The 23,095-nt window shown below is 35.3% G+C and overlaps 3 protein-coding genes across 3 annotated transcripts in view; all 3 read right to left on the bottom strand.

Moving 5' to 3' along the window:
• The window catches only part of LOC111051673 (putative uncharacterized protein DDB_G0277255), a 30,111-nt gene extending 27,094 nt beyond the window's left edge, over nucleotides 1-3,017 (bottom strand). Inside the window, exon 1 of the mRNA XM_022338220.2 lies at nucleotides 2,624-3,017. The gene's annotated coding sequence lies outside the window, so the exon portion shown is untranslated. The remainder of the gene's footprint in view (nucleotides 1-2,623) is intronic.
• Nucleotides 629-1,315, bottom strand: LOC111053736. Its single transcript, XM_039431416.1, has one exon. The coding sequence runs from the start codon at nucleotides 1,313-1,315 to the stop codon at nucleotides 629-631; it is 687 nt and encodes a 228-aa protein (XP_039287350.1).
• Nucleotides 3,018-18,176: 15,159 nt separating the features above from the next.
• LOC120352014 lies at nucleotides 18,177-22,245 on the bottom strand. The gene is made up of 4 exons (XM_039431417.1): nucleotides 22,147-22,245; nucleotides 21,592-21,608; nucleotides 20,134-20,263; nucleotides 18,177-19,132 (listed from the first exon to the last, which is right to left on the bottom strand). The coding sequence occupies exons 1-4, from the start codon at nucleotides 22,243-22,245 to the stop codon at nucleotides 18,887-18,889; spliced, it is 492 nt and encodes a 163-aa protein (XP_039287351.1). The 3' UTR covers nucleotides 18,177-18,886.
• Between the last annotated feature and the right edge of the window lie 850 nt (nucleotides 22,246-23,095).

Raw genomic sequence — 23,095 nt, forward strand, 5'->3', positions numbered from 1 at the left:
ACCCCTCAGCTTCAGCAGCAGAAAACAAATTCTGGACAGTCTTGTGGTCACATGCTGAATATGGCTGGCCCAGTTGAGTTCATTGTTTAGAACAAAACCCAGCAGCTTGACAGGGTCTTGATCACCAGAAAGGTTTCTTGACAAGCTGCAGATGACATGCTGGGTCTTGTTTGCATTCAACTGGAATCGGTTTGCCAGGAACCATGAAGTTGAACAACGCAGATGTTCAGCTGACATCTCCAACACCTGCTGAAGGTCATGGCCAGATGACATCAATGGTGTATCATCCACAAACAAGAGCATTGAACCATCACTGTCGAGGTAGTTTATCATTATTATAAATAGGATTAGTCCCAGGATTGATCCCTGAGGTACACCGTGGCTCACAGGGAGTGGACAGGAAGAAGCTCCACCCAGAGACACCACCTGCCAGATAGGACTCCAGAATGGATAGTGCTGAGTCCACTACACCATAGTAGCACAGTTTCTCAATCAGGATGCAATGGTCAACACAATCAAAGACTCTGCTCAGGTCGCACAAGGTCAGCTCCAGAGACTCTCCATTCTCAAACACCTGTCCAATACATTCAGCCACTTTATTTACTGCATCCACAGTAGATCTCCCTCATCAAAAACCGAACTGCATACTTGAAAGAAGGTTTTGTCTTTCAAAGAAGTTCTCAAGCTGGGGCTTGATGACTGCTTCAACCACCTTTCCAAACACTGGAGTCACTGAAATTGGCCTGAAGTTGTTAAGGCTCTGGTGGTCCCCCTTCTTGTAGACAGAAACGGTTTCTGAGGTCTTCAGGAAATCTGGAAAAACACCAGTTGTCAGGCAGTCATTGACAGCTGCTGCCAGGGGATCTGAAATAGAATCAATCACCTCCCGAAGCATATAAACAGACATGCCGAAGATATCAGGACTCCTGGATGGTTTAAAAGTCCGGATTATCCTCCTAAGGGCCATTGGAGTGACTGGACAGAAGACAGAAAGACGAGCGTGCGTGGGTGGTAATTGTGCAGCCAAAAGCTCAACTGGATCCTCAGGGACAACAGGCAATGCACTCACTGACTCTATAAAGAAACTGTTGAAAGAGTCAGGACTTGCAAAGTCAAGTTGTCTCCTCGGCATTGATCTATGTGAGTTTATCACATCCCATGCAGCCTTGCAGCGATTTGGTGCACTCTCAATTTTAGTTGCTGTTGCCAACTTTCTAGCTTGCTCAATACTTTTTTTGTAGATGGATTTGGCCCGACGGTATCTTTCTCTGTCATCGCCGTTGCCACGCTCACATCTATCTTTTAGGACAAGCATGATTCCCTTGAGTCTGGTAAGATCATCAGTGTACCACTCAAGATGACTTTTCACACGGCCTGGGCTTTTTTAGTACCACTCAAGTAATATTGACCTTCCTCAACACCACCTCATAAAGACTGCAAAATCAGTCAATTTCTATAGAAAAGTAAAGTCCCAGTTTAGGCTAGTGATTTAGCAGTCTTTATGAGGTGGTGTTGAGGAAGGTCAATATTACTTGATACTTGTAGATATCCCACTAGTAGCGCGTAGTTTTTTATTTTTTCTGGGAGTTGGTTGTAAATCCTGTGACTTCTTCGGTCCTCCCAACGGTCCTATGTCCGAGGAGTCGTCATAAATAGTATTTTGGATTAGTCCAGGTGTCCTGTTGTATGTTCTTCAACATACTCCGCTATTGTGTAGTATATACTACCAGTATATATTGCGGCAATATATCAAAACCACAGCTACTACAAGGAAATTCCCGAAAAACCTAAAGACATACCTCATGGCAAGACCCTACTACACAATAGCGGAGTATGTTGAAGAAAATACAACAGGACACCTGGACTAATCCAAAATACTATTTATGACGACTCCTCGGACATAGGACCGTTGGGAGGACCAAAGAAGTAAAGTAAATATTTCACAATAGTAGGGAAAACTAATCAATTTTTTATAAAATAACAACCTCTCAAAAAGAGACTACAAATATGGAGAATATTCCAATAGGTTAGACTTCAACAGTCATGTATAGCAATTTGGAGCCGAAATTATATAGCCTAAGAATACGATTTTTTGAAATGTCTAGTAAATAGCTGTAAGCTGTTTATTTACATAAAACACCGCAAGGATAATTAAAAGAAAAACAGGGGTGATCAGTATGTATAGTCAGACATAAATAATTAACTAAAAACTATTTAAAAAATGAAATAAAAATTGAGTCTACATTAAAATACATCATTCTCAAATCTAGCCCAATTTCTATAGAATGCATAGATCTCACTAAGGTAAAAAAACTAGGTATTAAAAAAAAATAAAAGAAAATTGAGTTACGAATCTTTATTACCGTACCATAGTCATAGGCTACATCATTCTCAACTCTAGCCCAAATTCTACAGAATGCATAGATCTCATTACGAAGTATGAAGTAAGTATGGAGTACGGTACTATAGCCATATATTACGGCTAAAGAAGCACAAATAAAGTATATCTAATATGGTAATCTATTAGACTTGGTGAGGAATTAATTTGAAACCCCCCGAAAGACATACAGTAGGCTAGATACTAACATAACCAATTGAAATGCATCAAGTGATCATAGTGTACCTTTTGTGTCTTTGTACCTTGAATCAGTTTGCTCATTGGCTTATTCAAGATAATTTCAAACTCTAAAAATTAATCTGCAATAGTATTTTTTACAGTTTTACACATTTCTATGCAACAAAACTTTCTTGAACAAAACACTCCACACTCTTCTACACTCGATGTCATAACCTTTCTTCGTCATCACTAGTACAAGCCTATTCAATGCTTTCATAACATTGAAAAATTCAAGCTTAAATTGGGCGTGCACTGTCTTGCTTTCAATTAATAGGTGATTCTACAGATAACTTGTCAACCACTCAAAAATCTGTAAAAACCTCTGCAGGTCCTGAATGTTTTGATTAAATCAAATTTTGATCTTTGGTTATACCGACACCGAGACGGAATTGCCGATGCCGAATCAAAGTATACATACAGTATGGAAACTTGGCTAGTACCCTCACGCCAAAATCCGCCATCTTGTTAGAAAGCGCCGCATTGTAATGATGGTAGGTTCGGATCACTTTAATGATCCGGATCAATTGATCTCATTCACGGCCACGAGCCAATCAGAAGATCAGGATTGAAACTTCCCAAGGTCACGTGACGTGTCTAGTATTTGCGTCATGTAAAAAGCATTGGTTAGATTACAAGTTTCCATTCTGTACCTATTCTGATCTTTGATCTTCTAGCAGCTTCTCTTTGTCTCAGAAACAGAGTAACGGCCAGCAACAGTCACAGTTATAACATAGTTATTCAAAAGTATTCTTTGAGTATCTATAGTGAGGTCCACGTTATAATGGTAGTGTACGATTTGCAATGGTGTTGCTATCCTTGTCTATCGTTCAACAAATGTGAAAGAGTTTGGGGTTACGTTTTATTATTTAATAATGTTTTTTTAGGATAGGTTAGTTTTTTGCTTTAAAATTGCAACATGCTAGAAGGGGCTAGGGTCTAGGTAGAGTTATGTTTTTTGATGTTTCAAAGGTAAAAGGATAGGTTAGGGGGTTAGGATTTTGCTTTGAACCACATGTTTGTGAACATTTTCATGAAATGAACCACATGTTTGTGAACATGTTCATGAAATGAACCACATGTTTGTGAACATGTTCATGAAATGAGCCACATGTTTGTGAACATGTTCATGAAATGAACCACATGTTTGTGAACATGTTCATGAAATGAACCACATGTTTATGAACATGTTCATGAAATGAACCAAATGTTAATGTTTTGCTCTGAAGATGATGAATAAATGTGAAAGGGTTAGAGGTTAGGTTAAATTTAGGTTACATTTAATAAAGTGTTATTAGGATAGGTTAGGTTTTTGCTTTGAAATTGCAATATGCTAGAAGGGGCTAGGGTGCAGTTGGAGTTATGTTTTTTGATGTTTCAAATGTGAAAGGATAGGTTAGGGGGTTAGGATTTTGCTTTGAAATCTAAATTATTGAATGTGAAGGGATAAGGGGTTAGTGGTTAGGTTTTTTTTGGATTATATTCAATAATGCTTCATAAGGTTAGGTTAGGTTTTTGCTTTAAAATTGCAATATGCTAGAAAGGGCTAGGGTCCAGGTAGAATTATGCTTTTTGATTTTCAAAGGTGGAAAGATAGGTTAGGATTTTGCTTTGAAATTGCAATATGCTGGAAGGGATTGGAGGTTTTTCAAATAGTTATGTTTATTGATGTTTTAAATGTGAAAGGGGAGGTTGAGGGTTCGGTTTTTGTTTTGAAATGACAATATTTATGCTGACTTAGTTAGGGTATAGTGTTTTTTAACATCAGTTAAATAACAACTGTTATATTTTATTAATTATATTTTTCAAAGATATTCTTTCTTTTATAAAATAAAATGATAATATATTAATTATTATATTGAATTTAATGATAAATGATCATTGGATAATAATATCTTCATCAAATAGAATGACGATTGGCTCCAGTTACAGTGCTCGGTAACCATCATCACAAAGAACGTTACATTCGAAGAACTGACTGAATGGAATTGGAAAAACCCGTTGCTAACGCATGCGCGATACGGTGCTGTCTGAGACAGAGAGTGGTTTGTTGATCTTCTATTTTGATCTTTTGTTATACCGAAACGGAATTTCCGATGCCGAATCACAGTATACATACAGTTTGTGTCCATACTGTATTGTATGTATACTGTGATTCGGCCGCAGGATAGGTACAGAATGGAAACTTGTAGTCAAACGCCTATCTAACCAATGCTTTTTACATGACGCCAATACTAAACACGTCACGTGACCTTGAGAAGTTCCAATCCTGGTCTTCTGATTGGCTTGTGGCAGTGAATGAGATCAATCGATCCGGATCATTTAAGTGATCCGAACCTAACATCAATACTATAGTGAGGTCCACGTTATAATGGCAGTGAAGAAAGATAGGAGAAAAACGTTGCCAATTCTCTCCATTTTGCCACTGACTGTACACAGCTGTTAATAATCAATCAATTCATCCTATTAAATTCAATCCGATAATAATTATCATTTCCTCGATGAAATAATTGATTTAATGTCGAATTGATCAAGAAAATAATTTTATTAAAAATTTGCTTTCATAACTGAGATTAGATTTTTATTTTTATACAAACCTGAAATGGCGGCTAATTTTAAAAGCTGCAATACACCGATCTGAATTTCAAAACAACAGAAATTGAGTTATTTGGTAGGTATCATATTCCAATTTATTTTTAAAATAATGGAAAAATAGAAATCCTATTCAAAAATAAGTAATTTCAATGGATCAATTCTGAAATAACTTTTCAATATTATTTAATATACTGGTAGGAGTAGTTCTAACCTATACAGGTAGGCAAACTGAAGCATGGATGAAGTCTAGGATCTTAGTTATCAACTTATAAAATGTCATTTCAAGTATTTTAATTTGTGTTTCTCATACGGTAATGTTTAAAGATTATTTCATTGTTTCAAAAATACATTTAAAATCAATTATACAACTTGTGTACTTAAGTATTTTGATAGAATGAAGAAAAAGTGGCTGAGAATTTTTTGTTTAGTTTTGTAGTCACTGTCAAAAGTAAATATAAAATATTCTGGCAAATAGACAACATTGCAAAGGGAGAGAGAGATAGTGCTATCTGTTTTGTTGAATGATAGAAAAGGACAGCAACAGTATTGTCAATTGTAGACTGCCATTATAATGTGGACCTCACTATATTACAATACGGCGCTTCCTAACAAGATGGCGGATTTTAGCGTCAGGGTAATAGCAAAGTTTCCATACTGTATGTATACTGTTGTATGGAAACTTGGCTATAGTGAGGTCCACGTTATAATGACAGTATTTGATCAACTTTGGTTTTGATATCCTTGTCTATCATTCGACAAAACCGGTGGTACTATCCATTTCTAGGTCCACAACGATGCCAATTATGTTTTTGACAGTGTAGAAATATAATTAATTAATTCAGAGAATCGGCATCACTTTTTTTCTATCTCTATCCACTGCCATTATAACGAGGACCACACCATATGCCATTAATAAATGTCCTGCTTATGGTAAGTTTTGTTTTTCTTGTAACAAGAAAAATCATTTCTCATCTATGTGCAAGTTGAAAAAATCAACTCACAACTTTACACCCACACCTGACACCATGTTTATCTAATGTGTAGGCCATGAGTAATCAAATTGACGAGATTTATAATTATAACTTCAATTTATTAGAACAATATTTACAAGCTCCAAACTGTGGAAACATTCCAAGACCAACAAGTTACCGTGCTACCAATTTCTTCTAAATAGGTTGGATAGCATTTCTCACCTATAAACCTAAAGGAAGTTATCGGCTCCAAAATGGTAGATTCTTGATAAATTATGAATGGATCTATTGCTTATGAATGAGAAATCCAGTTTTCAGAGCAAATCAACTTATAATCTTCATAAGAATTTTGGCAATATACAACCCAAATCCACAAAACAATACCTTACACACTTAAACATCTAGCATCATTACAAGCTGAAATACTTATCCAGTTATATAGTTGAAAACAATGGCTATAGGCTTGTAGACACACAAATCAAATTATACAAACTTAGAACACCATACAACTGTTCAAATCTCAAATTAAAACATTAAAAATTTCACTTGAACAGAAAAATATTCAGAGAGCACAAAACACCTTCATAGCCAGCCATCATTTTTTAGAGAGAACCTAACAAGTCCAGAGCAAAGCCACACCTCAAACCAGTGACGATGTTATGAACATGTCACCAATATTAAATTCCAAAAAATTAAAAATTACAAGTTTAGAATTTACATTTTACATTTGTTCTCAATAAAACTTTATTTCGAAACTGTTATTTTAAATTTATATATCCTCTATATTTATAATGATCTGTTAATTATGTTAACTCTGTTTCGGTGATACCATGGAATGTGCAACACAATTATTTACGATGAATTCTCAGTTAAAAGTTTCCCGCATATCAATTACTCTGATATTTACTATCAAGTTTTATAGATCTCGAATTGAAGATTTGATTTTAATCAAGAAAAAATGTAATATTACAAAGTACAATGAGCATACGAGCATAGAGGTTATTTAACAATGTTGTAGTAGCACACTAGAGTGCTCTCATCAACAACTCCAGGGTCTATTTGAGTCCTGGACTATGTTAATGCTCTGACTCGGAAAGCCAATTTTCTGACTCCAGAGTTTAAAGCCGATTAAAGTCTAGAACTTAGCTAAATCCCGAGCTCGGGAACCGGCCCTTAGTATTCAAAACATTAAACATTGTGACAGAATCCAAATTTAGGGCAGTGGACTGTGAATGATAGTTGGTATTAATACCTACAAATAAATCTTTGAATTCTGTGCATAAAAATACTGATAGCTTGAAGTGTGGTAAGTACGCCAATAAAAGACCAAATGAGTCAACAAGATAAGATTTAATAATAATAAAATAATAATAGGCAGATGGCCACATACAAAAACAATTGTAAGTAGATTGAGTCAAAAATCTTGGGATAATTACAACATGTGATATAAAATGTTAGAGAAATACAAAATTTAAATGAAATTAGGTCAATGACATTAATGACCATTGAAGCCTGACAATAATCGAAAAGGTAATATTAATGATACCTGAATTGCGAATATAAATTGAGTGCTATAATGAAAAGTTATTGCTGCAAAGTTCAATCTTAATGATTTACAAAAGGAATAATAATAAATGACAATAAGCTGTAGATAGTGCTCAACAAATAGAATACATTAAAATATTGGCGGCATAGGCCTTCAGTAAATTAAATGTCAAGTTAGACATCAATTGACAAAAGGAATAATAATAAATGACAATAAGCTGTAGATAGTGCTCAACAAATAGAATACCTTAAAATATACGCGGCATAGGCCTTCAGTAAATTAAATGTCAAGTTAGACATCAATTGACAAAAGGAATAATAATAAATGACAATAAGCTGTAGATAGTGCTCAACAAATAGAGTACATTAAAATATAGGCGGCATAGGCCTTCAGTAAATTAAATGTCAAGTTGGACATCAATTGAACAATTAATAGGCGTCGGTGGCCTCAGTGAATTGAATGTCAAGATAGACATCAATAGAACAATTAATAGGCGTCAGTGGCCTCAGTGAATTGAATGTCAAGATAGACATCAATAGATCAATTAATAGGCGTCGGTGGCCTCAGTGAATTGAATGTCAAGATAGACAACAATAGATAATTAATAGGCGTCAGTGGCCTTAAAATATCACTTGTAAAGCCAAGGGTAGCTGTCAAATCCAATGAAAATAGTTGTTAATATTGAGTACAATTATATAGGCGGCATAGGCCTTCAGTGATTTGAATGTCAAGATAGACATCAATAGAATGATTAATAGGCGTCGGTGACCTCAGTGAATTGAATGTCAAGATAGACATCAATAGAATAATTAATAGGCATCGGTGGCCTTAGTGAATTGAATCTCAAGATAGACATCAATAAAACAATTAATAGGCGTCGGTGGCCTCAATGAATTGAATGTCAAGATAGACATCAATAAAACAATTATGTAATACATACATAAATGAAAATTGAATAGAACGATTTACGTAACCTGAATAAAATTTTGAAGAGGAGATGCAGCCAGGCAGACAGGCAATGAATCCGCAATACCCAAAGGAACAGGACATCAGCAAGCGACGATGTGATCTGGCCATGCGATGACAAGAATGGAAGCGTCCATCACAGCAGGCAAATCCCCCAGTGGAAATGTAAGCAGGAGCATGTAGAATTCCAAACGAATAATCCGACCTTCAAGTTGTGGAATTTTTAGATTGATTTCCAAACGGTAGAGATGATGAACTTGAAAGTTTGAGTTTCAAGAGGTGAAGCCAATCGCTAGAAGAATGGCAATTGACGCCCACACGAGGTTGTGAACTTGACAAAGTTTATCAGCGTAAATATGCGAAGAAATCGATGAATAATTGAATCACAATTGAAGAATAGAATAAATGAATTAATTTGGAAGAATAATTCACTTTTAAAAACGTTCCGTAGATCAGATGAATAGCGAAAAACGCCCACACGAGGTTGCAATTTTGACAAAGTTTATCAGAGTAAATAAGTGAAGAAATCGATGAATAATTGAATCACAATTGAAGAATAGAGTGAACGAATTAATTTGGAAGAATAATTCACACTTTAAAAAACATTCCGTAGATCAGATAAATAGCGATAAACGCCCACACAAGGTTCCAATTTTGACAAAGTTTATCAGAGTAAATAAGTGAAGAAATCGATGAATAATTGAATCACAATTGAAGAATAGAATAAACGAATTAATTTGGAAGAATAATTCACTTTTAAAAATGTTCCGTAGATCAGATGAATAGCGAAAAACGCCCACATGAGGTTGCAATTTTGACAAAGTTTATCAGACTAAATAAGTGAAGAAATCGATGAATAATTGAATCACAATTGAAGAATAGAATGAACGAATTAATTTGAAGGAATAATTCACACTTTAAAAATGTTGCGTAGATCAGATGAATTTGGATGAAAAGTTTAGACCGGGCGCGAGATGTGCACACACCGACTAGACTCCATTGAAAGACAAGGAAACAGCTAATGCTCGGTTGGAAAAAGGGACATGCCGGATGTGTTAGAAACGTAAGTAACACGTTTACAAACATTTGGTGAAAAAGTAACAAATATCTAGAAAGTAAGATGCCTAAAGACAAAATAAATTCCAAAAAATCGAATAGTACAAATATTAAAATTGAAACGACAAATAACACGACAAATAATACGAATAATATAGGAAACCAACTTGATTAGAGCAGTGCCATAGAACCATGACTGTGACGTCACCGGACAGCGCAGACGGAAAATGATGACATGATGTCTACGTAGTAACGGAATGAGTAACAAGTGGAACCGTTCCAATAAATGTTTTGTCAGATTTTACATAATAGATTACATAATCAGATTACATAATCTTCATAAGAATTTTGGCAATATACAACACAAATCCACAAAACAATACCTTACACACTTAAACATCTAGCATCATTACAAGCTGAAATACTTATCCAGTTATATAGTTGAAAACAATGGCTATAGGCTTGTAGACACACAAATCAAATTATACAAACTTAGAACACCATACAACTGTTCAAATCTCAAATTAAAACATTAAAAATTTCACTTAAACAGAAAAATATTCAGAGAGCACAAAACACCTTCATAGCCAGCCATCATTTTTTAAAGAGAACCTAACAAGTCCAGAGCAAAGCCACACCTCAAACCAGTGACGATGTTATGAACATGTCACCAATATTAAATTCCAAAAAATTAAAAATTACAAGTTTAGAATTTACATTTTACATTTGTTCTCAATAAAACTTTATTTCGAAACTGTTATTTTAAATTTATATATCCTCTATATTTATAATGATCTGTTAATTATGTTAACTCTGTTTCGGTGATACCATTGAATGTGCAACACAATTATTTATGATGAATTCTCAGTTAAAAGTTTCCCGCATATCAATTACTCTGATATTTACTATCAAGTTTTATAGATCTCGAATTGAAGATTTGATTTTAATCAAGAAAAAATGTAATATTACAAAGTACAATGAGCATACGAGCATAGAGGTTATTTAACAATGTTGTAGTAGCACACTAGAGTGCACTCATCAACAACTCCAGGGTCTATTTGAGTCCTGGACTATGTTAACACTCTGACTCGGAAAGCCAATTTTCTGACTCCAGAGTTTAAAGCCGATTAAAGTCTAGAACTTAGCTAAATCCCGAGCTCGGGAACCGGCCCTTAGTATTCAAAACATTAAACATTGAGAACCTTATATTATGTTTTTATAATCAACAAATTGATAGACATTGTTTTAATAATCTTGAATTAGTCAATATTGAATCTAATTCATTTTATTCTGCCATACCATAATACAGATTAATAAAATAAATATTCTAACTTACATAATGGCACTACCGGCAAAGAAAACTTGTGTGCCGGTAGTGAGTTGGAACAACTCAGTACTGCAAGCAAGTCAATAGAAAGAAAATAGAACTTATTCAAAACACTAAAATAAATGAAACAATGGAGACTAGGTCACGTCTCAATCTTTACAAACGTCAAGACAAAGTAACAAAATTACAAGAAAATGATGAATTCAAAAAGACAAGTACAAGGAAGATATGACATCTTATATTACGATGTTTATTTATTTTGAATTTGTACCTGAAGATGGGACAGAAAAAAGTCCCGAAATGTATAGTGCTTTAAATGATCAATTGTTCTATATACAGTAGCCTCTCTCTTATCCGGACTCATCGGGACCGAGGCCAGTCCGGATAATGTTTTTTCCGGTTAAACCGACGTTCCCTAAAAGTCGTTAAATTGGTACACATATTTTGTAGTTTATAAGCCAATAATGACTTTTACGTAAAAATAATAAAACTAGACGCTTTATTATGATATCTGTGAACACAAAACACAAGAAAAGTTGTAACAGCAGTTTCCATTTCCTGCCAATCCAGTCCGGTTGAACCGATGTGCTGATAATTATTTTCCGGTTAAAGAGATGTCACTTCTGTGGAGTGTAGTCCGGTTAAACCGATGTCCGGTTAAAAGGTGTCCGGTTAAGAGAGAGGCTACTGTATTCAAAAAACTATATTGTTTGTTTGAAAAATGGTACAGTACTATTCCAATTCTATATCTATTAATTTATATATATATAGGTCTATATATATATATATATATATATATATATATAATATATATATATATATATATATATATATATATATTATATATATATATATATATATATATATAGATATATATATATATATATATATATATATATATATTATATATATATATATATATATAAATTAAAACAGGAGACACAATATAAATAGATTGATAACACTTAAAAACTTACATTAGAAATAGGGTGAAATTTTCGGAGACTGAGTCTCCTTCCTCAACCAAGCAGACTACAGTTTTGAATCCAATGGTCGACCACAGAGTACACACAGAGACTCAATTGTAGCAGCAGAGACCACAGATTACACGGTGCAGATGGATGGAGAGAAAAAGGGTACAGATTCAGGGGATATTATAGGGTATTTAGGGGACGGTTACAAACAAGATATTTAAGATTTGAGTGAGTTATGAATGAGGAATGGTGTAGCTTATGAATTGATAGAAAAGAGAAGATTTAAAATTAGAAATCAAAAAAGGATTAGACCAAAATTGGAGAAAGGAATTGTAGAATTGAACTTGAATGAAATTCATTTTTCATTTTTATTGAACATTTAAAATATATATATATATATATATTTGATAGCTGTGAAATATATTATGATATGATGAAATTTATTTCAATTCAATTAAACAGTTGGTAGCTATGGTACTATTGCTGTCTGTTGAGACCAGGACTGAAAGCAGCTCCAAGCACCCAAATAAAAGCCAATTCTCTCATCTTGACATCTATGGAAGGTGCTGTGGGAGGGAGAGTGGCAAGGACTTTGACTTTGAAGCATTGGTCAAAGTTCTTGTTGACAACCTTTCAGGATGGTACTACTTAAAGGTTGTCAACAAGAACTTTGACAAATGCTTCAAAGTCAAAGTCCTTGCCACTCTCCCTCCCACAGCCCCCTCCATAGATGTCAAGACAAAAGAATTGGCTTTTATCTGGGTGCTTGGAGCTGCTTCCAGTCCTGGTCTCAACAGACAGCAATAGTACCATAGCTACCAACTGTTTAGTTAAATATTATATAGGCATTAAAATGCTGTATTTAGACAAGGTAAGCTCTGGTAATGAGTGCTGTGAAAAAAAACAACAAAATTTGTTGGCGCATGCACAAACAAAAGTAGTGTACATTTGAGAGTTCTGCAAAAGACCAATTGGAGACAAGGGGCATGGCCTAAAAGAACAAGAGGTGATTTACCTACTCGCTGTATACATTTCAGATAGAGTTTTTGTTTGTTGAAATCATCAAGTGTTTGCACATTCAAAACACTTAGAAATTTCTCAGGTAAGTAAACTTCACAATAATAGTCACCATTGCTGTCAAGATTGTATAACCTCATGATGATACGTTGTCCTTGTTGTGTTCTCACCAATCTAGCGTGTACAACATGGTACCATGAATCATGCACAAGATCTTTGAGTGAGACCATCAGATATTCCATTTTTGAAATATAATTGAAAGATTTCATACTGAAATGTCAATCATTTCCACTGATATTCTGCTGTTGATAATCCATGATTCTCGTTGCGTGCTTGTGACTGAACTAAGCTGTTGTCGGTTAAAGACTGAGTGTTCAACCAACAGCTGCTGCTTCGCCTACCCCCCTCTGCTGCTCCCCCTTCCATGTTCACCGCTCTACCTGCTCCTCATTTACACATTCCTGTAACCTTTTCAAAAACTGTGATTTTTCTCTTCCCTTTGTATAGATTGTGAAATAATTCTGCAAGTATGATGCTAACAGTTCATCAGAATAAGTCAAATCACCTTGATCCCATCTAATTTTATGTTAATTATGTTCCAGCCAACAGACATCATGATACATTTTTCTACTCAGTAATTTTTTTGCAAATGGTGATTTAAAGTGTAGAACAATATGGCGTAGATTGTGATCGATTATGGCTACCTCTTTAATAATGATAAAGTTATCATCACTTTTGAAAAAATGTAACTCGACTACAGCAAAAGAAGAATCAGTTTTCTGTTCAAGCCAATTCTTCTCCATTCCCGCCGCTGCCGCCTCTTCTTCTTCTTTATCCATGTCGCATTGTATTCCAATTTCTCGAAGCTCTGTCGAATTGCTGCTGCTGCTCCCTTCTTCATCCATCTTCTGTTGCCCATCGCCAGCACACATTCTATGTACAAATGCATCAAATTTTGCTCTTGACAATAATGATGATGATGATAACGATGGCAGTTGAGGAATATCTAAGCTACTCATCTCAACTGAACACTGATGTAATTACTGTTCAAACACACACTTATATATATGCCCCTCCTCCTCCTCCTCTTCTGTTCATAAAACACACTCTTGCATTAAATTACTGAACTTTGTGAACTAATGTGCTTAATGGTTTATATTCCACTAATGTGTCACTTATTAAAATACAATATGCAGACGTTAAATTTGGTACATTTTCTGCAAACTCCATTTCCAATCAAATGTCTGTTGACGATGTTAAATGACCAGCTTGATGTGAACAATTGAGTACAACTATTGCACAGTTATAAGTAGAAGTTTTATAATATACATCTGTACCATGCTCGGTATGAATTCCTAAATTATAACAGCTAGGAGCAAAATCTAAAAACATTTTATACAAAAGTTGTTTGTTTCCATTTACACAATCATACAGTAAATATTCACTATTTAAGAAAAGTTTAACATCATGCAATTTGCACAAATCAAAATTGGACATTGTCTTTGACATTACATTTTTCCTGTTGGTCTGAAATGCTAATATTACAAATTGTGGTGTGTCAGCCTTTGATGGCATCTTTATCGTCCAAACAGTGGAAGTTGAACTGGGTAATTGCAGGTATTCATGAATATCCCATTTTCTGAATGCAATTTTCAACGGTCTATCCTGATTGACAGTTTTTAGAAATTTCAATCTTAAATGATCATCTACATGAATATAAGGTACTTTCCAAAGCAGTTTTGCCATTTCTAATCACATTGTTGTAGCATTAGAAGATTTAATACAATTAACATCTGTTGCCGATCTCAATAGTACAAGCTCTTGTCTCATATTCAAAATCACGTGTTGAAAATCCTCAAAAAATGGTAGAAGTAATTTTAATGGCACACAAAATGCAAAGCTATTATTACTAAGTTTTAATCCTTCCTTATTGAAACCTGCTAGCTCATATGTATTTTTATCAATTTGTTTTTTCACTTAATATGCTTTTATGGAATACCCACTAGCCGACTCTTTGCAACAACTGTACCTGCCAATTCAAAACGTATCCCATCATATGTGCCTCTGCATTTGAGTTGAGCATATATTGTGCATCAACAAGTGGGTCTTCTTTTTCTTCACCCAGCTTTTTACATGTAATGTTTCCTTCAACAATAAGAAAAGATTTTGCAACTAAGGAAATAAGATCATGTGATGATTTTGATAAGCATATCTCATCATTGTTATGAAATTTCAAATAACCATATGGAGCATGAGTGTGATAATCAAATTTTGTTATATCTGAATAATAGTATATATCTTGTTCAACATGTATTATGTCGCTAATTGTGGCTGCATGTGTTAATGACATATTTCCAATTTACTTTAAAACCAAGCTTTTCTAAAAACCTTGCTCGATTATGTGTTTTCAGTTTCACGGACTGATAAGTACTAAGTGGCGGACAACTAGCAGACCTACTTGCACCTGGCACCAGGTTATAAATAACGAAACCCATTCTTTCACAGCACTCCTCTCTCTTGCTTGTGTTGTTCACACACAACTAATGCACACACACACATCGTTCTAACACACCTAGCATTCATCTTTCCTCTCTCTCTCACTTCTTCTGTCTAATGTGAACTCTTATTGTTATACTATTGCTGCGGAAATCAACTAGTTTACCATTCTGATCAACTACTTGAATTACAATAGATTGAATTCTATGTGTGTTCGATGGAAAGTAAATAATTGGATTTGGCGATTCATTTATTAGAAAACCAGGTGCAACCTTTGGAAGAAATTCAAAAATTGTATGAACCTCTTCTCCATTTTGATAACTACCACATGCTAGATTACAACTAATCTGGAAAAATGTTATATTTGTGATGCACACTAATCGTTTAGAATAATGCCATTTATTTGCTACTAGAATTTCTCTATCAAAACCAAGTATATCAGCTACTGAAGTGCTCATTGTTAAATCAACATCTTTATCCGCTTTTAATTCACATAGCATTGTTGTATTATTCCCCTGTAGAATGAGATTTGAACTATCAACATTCAATTTTCTCTTTATTTCACTCATTTTACGATCAATTTCATAGAAACCTGTATCCAAATCAATCAATTTATCACCATACTTAAAAGATGAGTTGACATTTTTGATTATATTCGGTACACTATTGTATGTCCATAAATTAATCAAACCAATTCCATATTCATAGCGTGTATCAAGCTCTAATACAGTGGGTAGTACTTCTATTAAACAGCTACTACTGTTTGATAATGTTATTACAACCATTGTGTGTGTGTGTTACCACCACCACCTTCTCTAACACACTTCTACAACTGACCAAACTTATAACACATCTGCAAGAGATAAAAGACAAAAATGACCGCATACATTACTATTTAGTTTTTTTAATTGATCATAATTGAAATAAATTTCCACATTTGGCTGTTGTTTGAAATAGTCTATTAATTGAAAAGGTGGCTGTAAATTACCAATTGGATCAAAATAATTAACTCTATGTGCATGTTTTTTATAAGCCACCCAATGTGTTCCACTTTTCATAATTGAGTCCAAGTTTATAATTGCTTTTTCACTGAAATTAATTCTTTTTGGCAGTGTATCAATCATATAAATTCCACGTAATTTAATATCTAAAATATCAGCCCAATCTTGTAGATCATAATTTGACAGTGGTCCTTGTATCTTCATGTTTTCTTCCTTGTTGTCCTCTTCTTCTTTGTTGCAGTTTTTCTCCTCCTCCTCCTCCTCCTCCTCCTCCTCCTCTCACCTGCAATCTTTTGTCTGCTTGGACTTGGGATGATTCTACCACCAGAACCACCACCATCACCACCACTCAAGGGTGGATATGGTCTTGAATAAAAACCTTGACCAGATATGTGTTTACTTAATTGTTTGATTGCTTTTTGTCATAAATGTGCACTTCTTTGCTCTTGTAGTGATGAATTATTTTTCCAACCTAATGTTTTTCTTTTCTGTTGTCCTTTGACACCATGGCTGCCACCACCAAATGCAGCTTTTGCTTTAATCAAATTTGTAACTAGATATGCAGCTGCCTTTTCAGATAAACCAGTGTTTGGATTTTTGAAAACAGCCCATGCAGTGTCAGCCAAATGGTGATCAGCCTCTGCTTGTGACTTGTTATCACTATGCTGTGCGTACACTACCTATATCATGCACTTTACATGCTTCATCTATTGAATTAATTCCTTTATCCCCCCTCTTTAATCTTTTATCTAACTTTGTGCCCCTGCCACAAAAGCGATAGTTGGGGGGGGGGGGGGTATGCAATTCAATTGGTAAGTTGTCAACTATTTTATTAAGGGCGGTTGAGGTGAATCCACTAAGTTTTGATAAAATACCAGCTCCACATCGACAACGTCGATGCATTGATTTTTTTTTTGCTACCATCCTTTCAATAGCAATGTTGAATCAATACTGAATAGGAAATTTAGTTAACCGCCACCCACCTCAAATATATTACAAAGTTGTAATGTTGTTATTAGCAGAAAATTTGATATACTATCACCTGACAATGGGTTTATGTTTATACAATTGTTCAATGATGTATAATTGTTAAAAAAATCACATATTACCTTTCATTGATCATTCATATAAGCATACCACCTGTCTAGTTCATCATCAAATAATTTTGTTGTTTTATAATTCATTTTAGATTGAACACATAGTCTTATATAAGATGATATATATGTGCTCTATAAACGGTTAAATTGGCAGTACTGCTGCTGCTGCTGCTGCTGCTGCTGCTGCTGCTGTCTTTTACTGTTTGGTTTGAAAACACATTTTCAACTCTGTGCAATGTACAAGTACTACTCAGTGTAAAAAGTAATAGCATACTAATTGCATATATTATGAATGTAACAATAATTATTTTCATTTCGTAACCTGTCTTCATTGTGTCTGCTGCAACTGCTACTGTCAAACCAAGTTTGCATGTGTGCACATTCACTGTGTGTGACTGAGGTCATTAACCTTTGACTGTAAATAGACAAGTAAAACAATGATTGTACATCAGTTGTTGTTGTTGGCAGACATGCATGCAAGGTAAGATAACAACAATGTTCAACATTTATATTTTATTTACAAAATTTTTTAAATTTACAATATTTACAAATATTTTAAAAATTTTCAAAATTTACAAATATTTTTAAAATTTAAAAAATGACACTCTGATGTTAGATTGTTACAGCTCACACTGTAACAAATTAACTACAGAGTGTCGTCCTGCATAATGTTTTACCATCATTATTGAATTGAAACACGAATTATTAAATGAATCAATATTTGCACGCATAATTGCTGCTGCATATTTCCGTGGCAGGAAGGTTTCAATTTCGTCATCCTCATTTCCCCATTGACCGACATTGACAACTCTTATAATTATGCAATCCTGATTATAGGAGCACACAATTCGTGCACCTATAACAGGATATTGTAGGGTTTATGAGAAATCTTTAACCGCAACTGTGCAACGATGGGGTTGGTTACACAACCTATCTAATGTTGCAAAATTGAACTCTTCCTGTCGTGCAAATGCAGCAGCAGCAACTACGCATGCATATGGTTGATAGCGGTGTCTGCTGGTTGATGGTGTGGCAGTGGGGGGAGGCAGCACTGGTCGGCCTGGTTGGTATGCTGGCAATTGTGGATGGGGTGGGGCTGGGCGGACTGCCCCTGGGCGGGCTGGGGCTGGATGGGCTGGGGCTGACGATGGACGGGCTGGGGCTGTCAATGTTCAGGCGATGGCAGGGGGGAATGCGGGCTGGGGGGAGACTGGTGGTATCACTAATCATGGTGAGGGCGGGACGAATGATGTGGCAGGCAGTAAGTCTGTTGATGATGATGATGATGATGATGGGATGGGCTGACCTAGTTGATGATGATGATTGAATGCATCCTCACTGATATACAGTGAAATTGAATCATCATCATCATCAAATAGGTCAGGCGAAGCTGTTGAAGCGATTGACTGGAGCTCTTGCTCCAGCATTGCCATTGCACCATCCTCAGTCCATATTTCTTGTGCCGGATCAGTCTGAAAAACAAACAAAACTGTTATTAATCACATAATAATATTTTCTTTTTTTTCTTTTTCAGTTGCTGACTAAAAATGTTGCTGCAAGCAAGAAAGCATTGTATTCATTTTCATACAATGATGATACAGACAAGAAAAAAGCGGTAAACTACTTTGAAGAAATAGATAGGCTTGATTCATTTTTTTATGGTAATAAAACGATATGGCCACACCAGTATCCGAAACCAAATCATCTAGCAGAAGCAGGTTTCTATTTTTTAAAAGTGCACAATAGAACAAAATGTGTTTTTTGCAATGTAGTTTTGGGAAATTGGGAAGACACTGATTATGCTATTTTTGAACACAAAAAATGGTTGTCCAAATGCGGTTTCATAAATAATTTTCTTGTCGGCAATATTAGAACAACATCAACTTTTCAGAAAAGAAACAGATTATGAAGTGCAATATGAATGTGAAAATTCATTTATGAAAATGGATTGTTTGCCGAAAAATTTCAAACAGCTTGCAACTAACGGTTTTTACTATGGAATTGATTTTTCAAATTCGAATGGATTTGGTCTTATTTGCAGTGCATGTCATATGTGGGCAGACATATCGATCAATCAATACCAATTGTTTGATCTACATATACAATCATCGCCAAATTGTGACGAAGAAGAAGAAGAAGAAGAAGAAGAGGAAGAAGAAGAAGAAGGAGAAGAAGCAGCAGCAACAAAGTGTTTTAGTAAGTAATTTATATATAACAGTGGAGTTTAGTTTGTAGAAGAAGAAGAAGAAGAAGAAGACTGTTGACAGTGCTAGCAAAGAAAACAACCGTCAAAAAATAATTTATTATCAGCTTGTTCTGAACAAAGCTCAGGCTAGATCTACCAGAGGACTGTAATTTACTATTTAAATTATCAAATACAAACAAGGGGCAAAATTTAATCTTCAATTTGAGCCAGGTTATTTGTACAGTTAAACTCTGCATCAATGAACAATAAAAAAGAGCAAAAACTCACCGAATTTATTCCAATCTCGACTACTTGCCCTTTGAAGCCTTTATTGGGTGTTTTGGTCAGGTTCAGGGTGGGACGAAATCTGGGAATAGACAGGTTCTTGCTTACGGGCTGCCTTTTTACTTTCCTTGCCCTACTACCATAGGTAAGGAAAGTATTGCTTTCCAAAAAAAAATTAAGGTACCCCAATTTCAAGTTTTCTGTACGTTTCAAGGTCCCCTGAGTCCAAAAACATGATTTTTGGGTATTGGTCTGTGTGTGTGTATGTGTGTGTGTGTGTGTGTGTGTGTGTGTGTGTATGTGTGTATGTCTGTGAACACGATAACTCCATTCCTAATTAACCGATTGACTTGAAATTTTAAACTTAAGGTCCTTATACCATGAGGACCCGACAATAAGAAATTCAATAAAATTCAATTCAATATGGCGGAAAAAATGGTGGATAATTACTAAAAACCATGTTTTTCACGTTTTTCTCGAAAATGGCTCTAACGATTTTCTTCAAATTTATACCATGGATAGCTATTTATAAGCCCTATCAACTGAAATGAGTCTCATTCCAGGGAAAATTTCAGGAGCTCCGTAATATTATTGAGAAAAATGGCGGATAATGACTAAAAAGCCATGTTTTTCACGGTTTTTTCGAAAACGGCTCTAACGATTTTCTTCAAATTTATACCATGGATAGCTATTTATAAGCCCTATCAACTGACATGAGTCTCATTTTTGTGAAAATTGCAGGAGCTCCGTAATATTCTTGAGAAAAATGACAGTTACTAAAAAACCATGTATTTCACGATTTTCTCAAAAACGGCTCTAACGATTTTTTACAAATCCTTACCCTGTATAGTTATTTATTAGCTCTATCAACTGACATGAGTCTTTTTCCTGGGGTACTAATGGGGGGTCCACCCAATCCTTGAGAAATGGACTTTGTAACCTCCTTCTCGTGCATGAGGTAGGTAGGAACATGGTTTTTACTTTTTCTTCTTCCATATACCGTGGGTAGGTAGAGCAGATTATAAAAAGAACACAGTCATAGTCAAGATATTTCATCTGTAGAACAGCTGTTTTGACGAATTTAAAAAAAAACATCGAATTTCACAATATTTACATAAAGGAAAAAGTACTCTGAAAACAATTGTATATACACATATACAGTAGTCTGATCGTAGTTGCAAATATGTTGCCGTCAATTGTCATTATGTTTTTCTCCTAAATTATTCTCGTTTGATATTGAGGCTTAGGTCTATTTAGCAAACTATATTGGAAATTTTAAGGTAGGGTTATAAAAAGGGCACTTTGTTCCGTGGATGTTTTTTTACAAGAGAAATATTTGATCAAAATAAGGGGAAAGGTTTTTAAGCGAAAATAGATGTAAAATTTTAAATAGTTCAATGAGCAAGGAAAGTTGTGTGAGTGTACCACACCAGATTTTTGTTGATTCTGCATTCAACTTACAGGTTATGCACTGTGATCTGAACAAAGCTCAAACTGGATTCTTTATAAATTCAAATCCGATTTAAATTAATTCTATTCAATACCATTTATGCTGTTATATTTCATAATTCACACACATGACACTCAAACAATTTACAAGAAATTTCTGATCGAAAATTACATGACAGACAAACATAAATTTGTTCTTGCAAAACAATGGGCCGACGAGACAAGACAGAGAAGATTTACAAAAACATCCACAATGCCGAGCAGCAGGACGGTCTGCGCCGGCGCAAACACAAGCCTGCTATTGGCAGAACTACAGTCTGGCATTCTGGCGCTACAATTAGAGTTCTCTGGCCAGACCATACCCCCGCCTCTGAAAAACTATTTTCGAGTTACAAAACTGAAAAAAACCAAGGAAAGGAAAAATCCAGACATGCCAAAAAAACAAAACACCAACACCAAAAAACAACAAAAGAAAAAATGCAACAATCACAACAACTATTGAGTTGGGAGAGGATATAATTTTGTTACTGGTCTTTTATAAATAGCAGTTTTTAGGCGAACACTTGCCACTCGAACCTCGCCGTCACTTCCCGGAATCACTTGTTCGATGACACCCAGTGGCCACTGCAATGGAGGTGTGTTTGGCTGGTCAACTACCACAACCATTCCCACACCGATAGAAGTGGGTGATTTCAACCATTTTTTATGACTTTGAAGTTCGTGCAGGTACTCTCTTCTCCATCGGTTCCAGAACGATTGAACAAGTTGACTGACCAATTCATACCTGGTGAGACAATTCACAGGGACACTGTCCACCACATCCCGCATGGGAAATGATTTAAACGGTGTTAGAGTCAAAAAGTGTGCTGGTGTTAAAGCCAGCGGTTCATGTGGATCCTCACTCAGTACACACAGCGGGCGGGAATTCAGGACACCTTCAATCTGCACCAATACAGTGTTCAGTTCCTCATAGGTGAGAAGTTGATTGCCAATTACTCGGAACAGATGCAACTTTACAGATTTGACATTTGCCTCCCACAGACCTCCAAAATGCGGCGAACCAGGGGGAATGAATTTCCAATCAATTTTGTGTTCGGCAAGTTGACTAGTCAATGTGGTTTGAAACTCTGACGAGTTCAAAAGTTGAGATATTTTTCACAACTGTTACTTGGCACCTACAAAATTAGTACCACAATCAGAATACATCACACAACAGGGTCCACGACGTGACAAAAAATGACAAAATGCAGCTAAAAACATGGGCGTTGATAGATCCAATACCAACTCAATATGTACCGCCTTTGTTGCCATACACACAAACAGACAAATGTAGGCTTTCAAAACACAAGGATTACGACGTCTCATCATAGTAATACACAGAGGACCAGTGTAATCCACACCACAATTTTCAAATGGTTTGCATTTTGACACTCAACAAGCAGGCAGGTCACCCATTTTCGGAATAATTGCATTATTACTAGGTCGAATATGGAAACAACGATTACACTTAAAGAGA

This window comes from Nilaparvata lugens, chromosome 6 (assembly GCF_014356525.2).
Source record: "Nilaparvata lugens isolate BPH chromosome 6, ASM1435652v1, whole genome shotgun sequence".
Classification (NCBI taxonomy): domain Eukaryota; kingdom Metazoa; phylum Arthropoda; class Insecta; order Hemiptera; family Delphacidae; genus Nilaparvata; species Nilaparvata lugens.

Coding starts and splice junctions, on each gene's coding strand:
- LOC111053736 (XM_039431416.1), bottom strand. CDS start 1,315: ATGCTTGTCCTAAAAGATAGATGTGAGCGTGGCAACGGCGATGACAGA.
- LOC120352014 (XM_039431417.1), bottom strand. CDS start 22,245: ATGGTTGTGGTAGTTGACCAGCCAAACACACCTCCATTGCAGTGGCCA. Junction 19,133..20,133: donor TCGAGATTGGAATAAATTCG/GTGAGTTTTTGC, acceptor TTTGTTTTTCAG/ACTGATCCGGCACAAGAAAT.